Source organism: Sitodiplosis mosellana, unplaced genomic scaffold (assembly GCF_009176505.1).
Source record: "Sitodiplosis mosellana isolate CC-2019 unplaced genomic scaffold, AAFC_SMos_1.0 Smas_scaffold_6150, whole genome shotgun sequence".
NCBI classification, from domain to species: Eukaryota; Metazoa; Arthropoda; class Insecta; order Diptera; family Cecidomyiidae; genus Sitodiplosis; species Sitodiplosis mosellana.
The window spans coordinates 2,310,508-2,322,808 of NW_022601391.1; the positions used below are offsets into that span (position 1 = coordinate 2,310,508).

Genomic DNA, 12,301 nt, shown 5'->3' on the forward strand with positions numbered 1-12,301 from the left:
AGCTTACAGAAAAAAATGTTCTAGCTAATTCGAAAATTCATGATTAACATGCGGATACTGATTTCAATTATACAGATTTTCAATGCAGTTTTGGAACCTGTACGATACTGCGGCGGAAATGTGTTATAAATTCGAGACGATTGAAAAAAAAAACACTTGAAGATATTTTATTTTTGTTTTTAGTGATTGTTTAAAATGATGGCGTTTCCTCTTAATTTTCTCTTTTATTATCATTATTTTTCAGCGGAATATCCTTTTTTTGCTATGATTCCATTTGCAATGGACATGTTCAACTCCGCTGTGAGCGCACAACCCAAGTAAGATTGAATTTTAAAACATTTAGGCAGTTATTTTAAGGAAACAAATGATTCAAACGTGAAAAGGAATTCAATAGTTCCAAATATAAGAAGAAAACAAATAGAAATGAAATCAAGTAGAATCGGACCGAGCATGGAACTGAAAGTTGAAACATGTTGTTTTTTTCTCTCTCTCTTTCTCCCTCTTTTGTTATATTGTGAAAAAAAAAGTTTATTTTTTAATATTCGCTCATCTTATTCCATATAGATAAAAAAAATTGTTTTCATATCTACCACGATTCGAATTTGTTTTTTCTTCCGCATTTATTTTGTTGTTGTTACTTTACACTTCATTTTCATCAATATAGTCCATTTGTTTAAAAAAGAAAACAAAATTGTTCATTCAGTCTTATCTAACAAAAAAGAAGAGCATATACATATATATGAAATCATCGTCTTTGTCTACGTTCTGTTTCGGACTTCGACACAATAATACATAATAATTCTATAAATATTTGGTTATTTGAAACCAATCGAAAAAGTTTTTTGCTAAAATTGTGAAGTTTAAGTACATATTTTCTGTTTTGTTTTTATTTTGAAAGGCTCAAATAGTTTTGGGGTTTGTCTCTATCTGTGCCATAGGCCGTTCAAATTACGTTATCTATTCTGTGCACCGTTATTTGGGTCATCAAAATCATTGTCAACATCGTCCAGTTTGGTTGAGCACGCCCTGCATTTGCAGCAAACAATGCATGGTGCTGCCAATAGTAATAGCGGTGATGCAACCAGCAATAGTATGCCAAAACTGGCAAATATTCCAATCACTTGCGCCCTGTGCCAAACAACGGATGCACGAGAGTGACCGAGCTTGTTTTTACACGGACCCTTGTCGTAGTGACGTAGTAGAAAATCATCCTGCAATAACAACACAACATTTGATAAAATAAGCGCTTTTCGTTTTATTTTATTTTCATTTACATTCACTGGGTGCTCTATATTTCTACTTACATCCAAACTTGCTAAACAGTACCAGCAGAAAACGTGTTTGCATCGTTTGCACATCATTTGAGCACAGCCTTCATCTTTTTCAATTGGGACACCGCACATTGGGCAGCATTTGATCAAGTCCGTATCAAACGGTATTCCAATGCTATCGTCAGCACCATTTGCAACCAATCGTCGTGAATTTTCCTCACATGTCATCATCGGATGCCACTTCAAAATTGAAACCACAATCAATTATTCGAATATAATTTATGGATCAAGATTCTCGTCACGATTTTGTATTCATTCAAAATATTTACCGCTTTTTTGCAACTTGAGCAGAATTCTTCAACACACGTTGGACATTTGACGGCAACTGGAGCCAGTGACATCAAGGAACCAGATTGACCAGCAATTCCCTTATCTTTTGTTTTTGGTTCGACAAGACACACTGTTTCACAACCAGCTCGAGGGCACCATGTGCGATTTTTGTCAAGTTCAATTTCTGTGAATTGATAGCGTATCAAAAGCACGAACAAAATCAAATGATGAAAACGAGTTTTAAATGTGTATTTCAGTCAAGTTCAGCTACTGGACACATTGGAAATTCATTCAACGGAAATTTACCTCGATTCAAGCGGAAACGTTTATGCTTCTCAACCAAATCGCTAGACGCCAGGGCTGCGATATCATGTTCAATATTCATAATGCCTTGGTGCGAGCACAACGCATCCGGACAAGAAATTTCATATGCACCTTCAAGAATCTCGAACTCCACATACGCTTTCATGCACTAAAAATAAAGAATTTCGAAAATTTGGATTAGGAAAATTTCGCAAAAAAAAAGAATGAAAAACTCCATCTGCAAGAGAACATAATCAATTCAATACATGCCAAGCAGTTGCTAGGCTTAAGTTGTATACTACGTCTTAAGCTGTTTTATTTTGTTAAAAAAATGTACTGGAGATTGAGCGTAACTTAGGCGTAAAATGAATAACGTTCAATCAACTTAGCAACTTCTTAGCGTATATTGAATTGATTGGTCACTCTTGGTGCGGAATTTGATCAAAATTTGCATTTTATCTCTAGAACGGAAGCTGTGTTTGTTTTGTGAATGCTTACGTCTATACAAAATTGGCAGCCGCACTGCTGAATTTTCATCATTTTGTCTGCCTTAACATCGTTTAAACATAGTTTGCATGCGAGTGTTGTCGACGGCGATGTACTTAGGGACGTTAATGATGCTCTTATCAGTGATGCTTGCTCATTTTTGTTGACATCGTCGCGAATTGATGTTGATTTTTCTGTGGAACAAAGCGATAAATTTAAAATTAGGAAATTTGTTTGGCTTGATTTTTGTTTTTTTTATATCTTGCTCAACCAGTTGTTTTGCTTGAGCATTTTTTATCTAATCTATCTAGTTAAATGTAGGCACTTATATCTTGTTATTATTTTTTTAATTTGACTCGTCATTCTAAATATTTACCTAGATTAGTTTTAATCGCAACGAATCCACCGTTCGCAATATTCAATGAATACCGTGATCCGTTAGCGGCCAGCGATAAAATGCTAGAGCAGCGTGAGCATGTAGCGACGGATTGGCTTTGCCTTAATCGATTTCTGGCTTTGATCGGTTCAAAGTTCGATGTGGTCTGTGAGTGAGATAAGGCAGATACAGTTTCGCATTTTTTCAGTCCAACATCCGAGCGCTGATGGATCAATGGCTTTGCACTGTTCTGATTCAAACTGGCGCAGCTGCCTTCGCGGCGCAGCAGTGGCACAACGCTCCACAGTCGCTGATGCATGGTTGCATTCAACGATGTGGTCGATGCTGATGAGGTAGACGTTAAGCACTTGTCATTTCGGAATAGATTATGCGCTGACGGTGTTCGAGATATTTTAATTTCAGGCGATGCCACCAGCAACGGCTGGTTGAGCTGTTGATTTTCAATTGCAAAATCATCACTTCTCGATGTGCACGAAATATCATCGCCCGAATATTTTCGGGATGTGACCGTATCGTTTGAACTATAAGACGTTTTTGTACCGTTGCTGGTGTGTGATTGAGCAACGGTGTTGACAACGCTGTTGCCAATGATTGCCGATGTGGATAGTGATGAGGCGATCGTTGGCGATTCTCGCGACACCTTGCGTCCGACTAGATTTTTAAGTAGTTGCTCGAATCGATTGTATTTTGATCCGGATGCGACTCCGTATGTAGTTGCATGATGCCCCATTTCCGGTGCATTAAACTGATTTGGTCGATAGGAAATTGGCGCGTTCTTTGATTCAGTTGATTTTTGATCCGTCGAATCGTCAACATGAGGCGGCTCGAATGAATCCTGTTTTAGAAACAAATAAACGTGTTGAATTAGTCATTCGACGTAAATGAATTGCGCAAGCATATGAAATATTGTTACCTCTGTGTCGCTATCAAACGTTGACTCACGAACGGATGGCGAACCGATCACAGCATACCACGATTTGATTTGTTTTCGCTTGGATTTGTCCGACGGGCTGAAGCCGTTGTTTCGATCGGAGTGCCAGTTGAAACTGTGCCGCTTTTTCGGCGATGAAATCGATTCGTCCGTGTGACTTATGATGGGGATGCCTTCAGTCGGTGTGGCGGTTGCTGTTTCTGCTGCCGTTGTGGTTGTTGTGGTGGTTATGCCACCGTTCGAATGTGTACCACTGTTGCACACCAATGTGATTCGTTTGCGATGTACGACCGGATTCACGTCTTTCTTTGTAAATATTAACGAGGTGCTGTTTTGCTTAACGAGTGTAATCGATTTATTTGGGCTTAATTGTATGAGCGGCGCACATTCCAAATTTGTTGACGACTTATCGCACTCGGCATCAATATCGTTTATATTGGCCGTTGTACTGTTTTTAAAGTCTGGTGATTTTAACGTCGCCGTTGTTGTCGACGTCGTAGTGTCGTTTTGTTGTTGTTTTGTTGCGGACGATGATAGTGCCGAGATCGCATCATTATTATCGTCACCAAACTGACTGGCTGTTTTATTTACACAATCGCTGCCTTGGCGCAAAAATTGTGTTTTCATACCATTCCGCTGTTCGCAGTCCTTAATTTGATTGTTATTATTCTGATTGCATCGGCTGGCTGGGACGACGTTTACACTTTTCGACGTGGACGTGGACGACGACAATGGCAACGTTGGTGACAATTCAATACACTTTTTCCGAAGTGTACTTTCTGATTCTGGCACATAGGTGGTCCAGTTTCGTGTTGGTCGCATAATTACTTATTTGTAGGTTGTGTTTGCTGCTAGTTGAATTGATTATATCAAAACATAGTACAGTGTCATCGTGTGGAACGTTTGCCTGTAGAGATGTATGTGCGCATGCAAAATATTCAAGACGCACACGAAGGTGAGAAAGAGAGAGAGAGAGAGAGAGAGAGAGAGAGAGAGAGAGAGAGAGTGAGGGATAATTAAAGTAGGAAAACAAATTGAACAAATAATGAACAAATGAAAAATAATTGCCCAAGATGTATAACCCAATCTGGCGAGACCTATTAAATGGAATCTAGTCTAACACGTGTGATGCATTTCAATTAATTGCTGGTATGTGCGTTCACTCGTAAAGCCTTCTTTTGAGTCGAAGAGGCCTCAGCCCAAATAGATAATTAAGAAGCGACTACGTGATTTTTGTCACACTTATACATATGTTGTCATTGTCACACATATTGCTAACGTCACCAAACGTGCTCCGTTTGCGGAGTGCTCAATTCGGCGAGTCAATTTGTTTAACTTTTCTACACTGAGATTGGAATTTCGCGCAATCATCGAATTTGATAGATTTACCACGCGGGAGTATTATCATTTTTCGGCGTAAAACATGACGCGTCGCGCACAATTCAAATGCATTCATCCGCTTTTTTATTCAATTGACGTAGATTGAGTGTGCACGCGTCGTATGGATTCAGTGCGTTTGTATTTCACTTGATGTTGATTTGAATTTACAACGATCTTCTTATTAGATAAATTTCAACAGAAATCGAAATAATTACCACTGACATCAGAAAAACGAACGAACGATCGAGTCGAAGCGAAAAATGATGAAATTTCCATGACTCATACAAGATCAAATTTTTCAATTGAATTCATACACTTCAACGATTCTAAGCGAGAGCCTTTAATTCATGCCGTTTCAGTGAAAATATGAACACCACTATGTTCAATAGATTGTCTGTTGTGCAAAGGCAGCTAAATGTCTGTGACGTTGATAATTTTTTTCTTTTTTAAATTTCAAACGATTTATGGAAATTCAGATTGAAAAGGTGAAAGATTTTTTTCTTCCTCAATCTTTCATTCATTCGTGTGCTTTTACTTTCGTTTTGAATTTAGCGTGAACTCTAAATTCTTTCAGTTCGTTCGTCAGTTCCAAAAGAATTCCTTCAATTCGATTTAGGGATATTCGACTTAACGTCCCAGTTGAAACACACGCAAGCGCACTGCATGACGTAACAGCGGTTCATTATACGAATCCGGATATTTATGATTTGAATGATTATGAAATCTTTAATAATGAGATTCTTTATACTTCGATCGAAATAGGAAATCAGTTTATGAAAAACGTTATTGTTCATTACGGCTAAATATATACATTAAAGTAGTGGTGGAATGGCTTAATGGTGCTGCAACAGCGAAAAGCAAAACAGCAACGATTTGTTTGTTCGCGTTGAGACGTTCTCGCTAAGTTTGTGTGTTGTTTACTCATTTTTTTTCTTCTTGTTTTGTTTTGTTCAGAAGTATCGAGAAGTAGAACGGTGTACAGTGCTTAAGCGTTTAGCAAGCCACTGTGACGACAATCAATTTTTAGATCACCTTTCTCTTTCCACATTACATATCCAGTTTCAGCGGTTGTTTGTGTGTTTTTTTTCCTTCATCCGGACTATTTTCAGACTTGTACACAGAGAGATAAGAGACCTGATTCAGATCGACGTTTGGTCACATTGCTTTTTTTTCTCTTTCTGTGTATTTCGTTCTGCTTTGTATTTCAGATTCAACCATTAAATGATGCCGTATGGCAATAAGGAACAACGACAATATTCTTTCCGTCACCATTGCATGACGAGCAACTGAAAAAATCGAGTTGAGAAAAAAAAATATGAGTCATAAAAGACACTTCGGACTTTATCCAGTAAATGATTTTTTTTTTTTTAATTCGCCGTTTATTTTTATTCATCTCTACACTTTATGTGATCCGTCAATCAAATCAAACAAACTCTGTTAAGATCGTAATCGACATGAAATGAACTCCCTAAGCGTTTGTTCAATATATGCGCATTTTCCCCCGTGTGTGTGAGTGAGTGAGTGAGTGAGTGCTCTTCGCATTTCGAACATAAGCGGCAAACAACAGTTTGTTACTTTTCAATGTCAGTCAAAATCAATTGGTTTGATGAAACTGCAAATGGCGTTTGGCAAATTGCTAGAATCGTAAACCGCATGAGAAGGCAAAGATGGTAAAACAATTAGTTGGATTTATTGCACAGCAAAAAAAAGTAGCACCAAGGAAAACATATGACCTCCCAAGTTCTTGAGCGAGATTATATACAAACACACGCGCAGACACCGGCCATTTGCATACAACACAGAAAGAGACGAAAAAAAACGAAATATGTGGTGTAACGATGAAAATTCAATTCGAGTAGCCAAATGTTTGTAACAACGTAATATTGCTAATTGTTTTACTAGAGTTTAACTAATTCGAGTTCTAGTTGCCATCATTGCCGTGCACACGCCGGCGTCTACTTTTGCATTTGCGAACAAGATTCTGATTTCATTTTGTTTTTCAAATCTCTTTAAACGGGCTGGAAATAATTAAAAATTTACTTGAGATTATCTGCATTCACAACAAGTAGAACAACTTCAAAAGCGACTTTGTTAAAGCAATGACGCACTTTCAGGATCTTGTTGCTTTGAAACGATACGGGCTGCTGGTGCTTTGCGTTTGTTTTTTATTGCATAACTTATTGTTCTTGCCCATGAATTACACACGGCAAATTACTTAATTATTACGATATTCTTTCTTCGTTCTTTAAATTTCGCGCGCACAACAATGAAAATGTCATTTTGAGTGAAAAACAAAACGCACGGTACGTATTTCGTTACACCGAAATTGGGTTGGAAATTTTACCAACTGTTTAATGGTAAGGTTTGATTTGTCATCGATTTTTAATCACTCAATATTTTGTGTACTTGGCATTTCCATCGGTATGCATGGACACCTATTCTATAATAAGAATCGAAATGTCAGTACAAAAGTAAACGCAAAGCAATCGTTCGTTCGTTCGCTTGTGTGGTCAAAATTTCATTTCGTTGATTTCGCAGAAAAATAATCGGATTTCCGATTAGATTATCAGATTTGAATTATCTATTCATTTGAATTTCAAATCATATATCGTGGGTCTTGCATAGAAATAAAATGCTGGTTTTAATCAGTTTCCGTTGGGAATTTTCTGATAATGTGTCCACATACACACACAGACAGCCCCACGTTTTTGCGTTAGAATTCATTTACTGTCCACCGGTTCAAGTTGTTGTGCGACTTTGGTCGCTGCAAAATTATTCATAACCAGCTAACAAAGCGCACACATAAAAGAACGCGTCAAACAGCGCGCGCTGGGAATTTAAACACGTGTATCGATTATATTGTTGAACGCTTTTTTTGCGAGAAGGACGAGAGAGCGATGGAGTTGTGTGCGATTTGTGTGGCGTGTGAATGCCATTGAAAAATCATCATAATTAAATTAAAGCGTATTTTTTTTAAGTACTTCTTTTCCAGTAGGTACTAAGAGGCGACGGAGCGCACTTATACTAGTTACTCAAAGTAGTTTTATCGTGTAAAACAAGTGTTCTTCTCTTGCTCTTCATTCGGTTGCGTTTCAATCTTGATATTATGCTCATTCTCTGGCTGGCTTTGGATGCCTTTTTTCGTTTATTGTTACTTTGATGATTGCGGTAGTGACAATGTGATGTTTTATTTGCGCTCAAGGCTTTTATCACACACGCGGCCATAAATTCTATGTATGCGCATGCAAAATGGACTACCAAAAGGGAAATATCATTTTCGAAGTGCACTACAGTAAATCATTGCGTTTCGGTGTTATTTTGGGCGCAATCAATGAAATGGCACGGTAGTACAATGACTTACACGCAAAGTGTCGTAAAATGCGCATATATATATATATATATATATATTTCACCTTATTCCGAAGACTTATCGATATATTTAGTGTTTTAAATATTATTAATTGCAAATAACTTCTTACCATTTTATGTTCGCGCTCAAAAGCAGCACCACTGATTTTCAACAAGTGAGATCACTCTGAAATGGAGGGAAAAAAGAAGAAAATACACATTAATCAAAACGCACCAGTTGGTGACATGCAATATGGTATAGGTTTTGAAACGTTGGTCAGTCTACACGTTAATTATTGTCAATAAAGGACTGCGTATGACAGCCATAAAGTGAATATCAATATCAATATTATTGTTATTTTTATTTTAGTTTCTTAATTTTTGTACAGTGTCTGTGACCAGAGAGAGAGAGAGAGAGAGAGAGAGGGGAGAAAAAAACATATCTTCTGCACCGCAATGAATCTAAAATCTTTATTATCGCATGTGTGATAAATGGCACATTAACGTCATGATGTCGAGATCAAATTACTGCGAGACAGCGAATGTCATAGATTTATCATGGAAATGTGACATCTTAAGTCAACAATTTGCGTTAAATAATTTGCACCAGCTGAAATGGCCGAAAAAAAGAGAGACTAAACATTGGCATGAATAATATGACCAATCAAAGTTTAACCGATATCTTTAGCGTCAACACGAATCATGCATCCGAAATGCTTACACAACACCGCTCGACATACATCGAAAGGGCAAAAATTAATTATATTCTTGTGTGCATTTTTTTTGGTTTTATTGTTGACCAAAAACCAATAAATAATGTATGGTTGACGCGATAAAGTCACACACTGATAAAGTCACATCCCTCACATTAACACACACACATGCACATACACTTCAGCTCTAGACGATAAGTTGAGCTTGATCAATGAAAAACAATTAAAACCGTTGACTTTTTGTGTCTCAATCTCAATCTTGATCACATAACAAAACCAAAACCGAAGTGCTAACAGAAAAGCAATATCGAAGACCAGCGAATGACTAAAGTAAATGGAACTCAATTGAAAAAGTGAATACCCGTGCTCGCTCACACACTCTCGCACACCAAATTTCACAATAAATAAATTATTCACTCTTTATCGTCGTAATTTGTGTCGCAGGAAAAAAAAAACACACGCGCGCGCGCGAACACAAAGATGGTTCAGCATGTGTTTTTTTGTACTTTAACAAAGAATAACAATGAGATTGGCCATAAAACAAATATGTGTCATCATTGCTAGCGAATTTTAATTACATAAGTCGCTGTTGATAGGTTCCATGGACCGTTCGTCGAGAAAAGGTAACATTCATCGCACATTCTTTGTGCATTCATGAAGTAATTAGGTGTTATTTGATCTTGGGGAGACTTTGCGGGTGCGATAAACTTATCTAAAGACGCATAACACAATGCAGTGTGTCTTTGTATCGTGTACATTCACTTATCAGCTCAAATTAATCGTTGGTTTTGCAAATTTAGATAAGGAAATGAATCAGAAAATAGAGATAGTCATCGAAACCCGCTGAATTATTTTCAGCGGGTCCGACGATCGCATGAAATTGCCACAAATATGACAAAACATACAATAATATTTTTTATCTAGATTCGATCTTTTTCTATCTTTCTCTCTCCACTCTTTCTCTCGAACTCTGTATATCTTTTTATAATTATCTCAATTAAATTAGCGGCTATTATAGTTTGATTGTTTTTCGATAATGTTTGCATATTTGCAACACAAGCAGAGGAAAAAAATGCATGCCATATTCGGCCCGCAGTTGTCATGTAAGAAAAAAAATAATTTTTCACTTCAACAGCGCCAAAAGTCAAACAGCGGCATGAACTAAATAGCACGTTGTTATGTGCTACTAAAGCTTTCTACACAGACAAACGAATGTCTACTCTTTGCTCGTTGTTAATACTTAGCTCGCTAGCCATTGTGGGTACTTAGATGGGGCAAACTATGAAACGGCCGTAATCTGTGTTTGTTTAGGCGAACAATCGCATGATACATGCAATTCGTGTAGAAAAATGTAGCGATTTTTTAATTACCATCGAAAGACATCGACTCCGCTTTAATTGAATCGTTTGCTGTTTATTCGCTGGGTAATTGGTTTTTTTTTCTCTCCGAGTGATTGGAAAAAGTACACCAACAATATGCACCGTGCACATAGAGTGAAATTATGTGGGCAATTGAACTAATCGAAGCGAAATGGTTTCAAATCACAGAGAGAAAATTCGGTGTGTCTGTCATTTTTGTGTGCACGTTGCACGGGGGATCGTGCAAAATGTCATAACAATTATTCGTAATAACACACAAAAACCGAAACCACAACAACACACAGACACACAAACGACTTGAGTGAAACGCGGAAATTATATGTACAGTTCACATGACCCATTCTCCATGCTTGATTACCCGGTGCCGATTTGTTTTTTTCTCTTCTTTTTCTCTATCTTCCTCGTCGTGTTAGCATTTCATCACGCCGACGATACACGCGCGCACACGTTGTACATGCATTTTACGTTCTTTCCAAACAATTCACATGATTCATAGAATGCCCAATAGCTCATTAGGCAAACGCAATTCGTACTTAAAACCATGTTAAATAATTAGAACCGTTCTGTTTCCATAGCTCAAACATAGTGTTTCTTCGTCTCTTCGTTTCTTTTTCCTTTTTTCTCTTTCTGAGTGTGCTCTTCTCATTTATGATATGTAAACAAACAGCGCCGATTTTCTCCTCCCAGGAAATGAAGTGGGCATTGGGCAAAGAAGCGGCATTTCTAGAACGCATCTCACAATCGCATGTGTTTGTCTAAAATTAAACGATTTCTTATTCACAATGTTTTGTCCCGAGCGTTCTTATTGTTTTCGCTCGCTATTTATATTTTCTGCAAAATTCACAATTTTATTCGCATTCTTCGAAAACTATCGACCCACACATGCCCAAACTCTGCGACACTACAGAGAGAGAGAGAGAGAGAGAGAGAGAGGAAGAGAGAGAAAGAACGCATGTGATGAACACAAAAGAAGCAAGGGGAGCATGAATGAGCGAAAGGAAGAGAGCCCATTTGAGTTGAAACTTCGTAAAAATGGTATATCTGTACAAATTTCAAGGTTAAATCAAATCATCGCACAACGTCGCACAACTAATGAATATTCTCTCTATGAAAACGCAGACTACAGCAACAACAACAAGACAATCGACGACGTTGTTAACAACCACGACAATCGAACAACTATTACACACATACTAAAAAAAAGTGACACACCATAAGTCGTGCGACAAAATCATCACATTTCTGTACAGTTCAATCGCATAGCGATTCGCTTACAAATAACAACAATTGCATATACCAACGATATACACCTTAAAATGATGAATTTCGAGAAAACAAGCGTCGTCCAACGACAAACACGCAGTTGACTATGATTGTCTGAAAACTTGGCATGAATTTTTTGTTTCGCTTCTTTTTTTTTATTCTATTCATTTAAGTGGAAATGAAGCAAAGCGGCAACGAAACTACAATAACAACAAATGAACAGAATACTAAACACATAAATTAATTATATATATATATTTGAACACAGTTGCAAACACAAATGTCACGCATATTCAACAGGTAACTATTGAATCGCAGCCATTTGAAAAATAAAAATAGCTTATATTTTTAATGGAGGTTTTCTCAACACAGAAGCACTTACATATCGGCAATGTTAAGACACTCGTTTCATCGTCAATTTTTTTCTCTCTCTCTCTCTCTCTCTCTCTCTCTCTCTCTCTCTCTCTCTCTCTCTCTCTCTCTCTCTCTCTCTCTCTCTC

The 12,301-nt window shown here is 37.5% G+C and overlaps 1 protein-coding gene across 8 annotated transcripts in view; it reads right to left on the reverse strand.

Moving 5' to 3' along the window:
• Positions 1 to 601: 601 nt before the first annotated feature.
• LOC129574104 (uncharacterized protein DDB_G0292642) overlaps positions 602 to 12,301 on the reverse strand; it is a 38,217-nt gene continuing 26,517 nt past the window's right edge. For all 8 annotated transcript variants that reach the window (XM_055455530.1, XM_055455534.1, XM_055455532.1 and 5 more), the window contains 8 exons: positions 8,578 to 8,633; positions 3,701 to 4,625; positions 2,767 to 3,622; positions 2,403 to 2,584; positions 1,908 to 2,073; positions 1,601 to 1,785; positions 1,305 to 1,511; positions 602 to 1,211 (listed from right to left, as the gene is read on the reverse strand). In XM_055455530.1, coding sequence (XP_055311505.1) covers positions 954 to 1,211; positions 1,305 to 1,511; positions 1,601 to 1,785; positions 1,908 to 2,073; positions 2,403 to 2,584; positions 2,767 to 3,622; positions 3,701 to 4,540 — 2,694 coding nt within the window. In that variant the 5' untranslated portion in view covers positions 4,541 to 4,625; positions 8,578 to 8,633 and the 3' untranslated portion in view covers positions 602 to 953. The remainder of the gene's footprint in view (positions 1,212 to 1,304; positions 1,512 to 1,600; positions 1,786 to 1,907; positions 2,074 to 2,402; positions 2,585 to 2,766; positions 3,623 to 3,700; positions 4,626 to 8,577; positions 8,634 to 12,301) is intronic.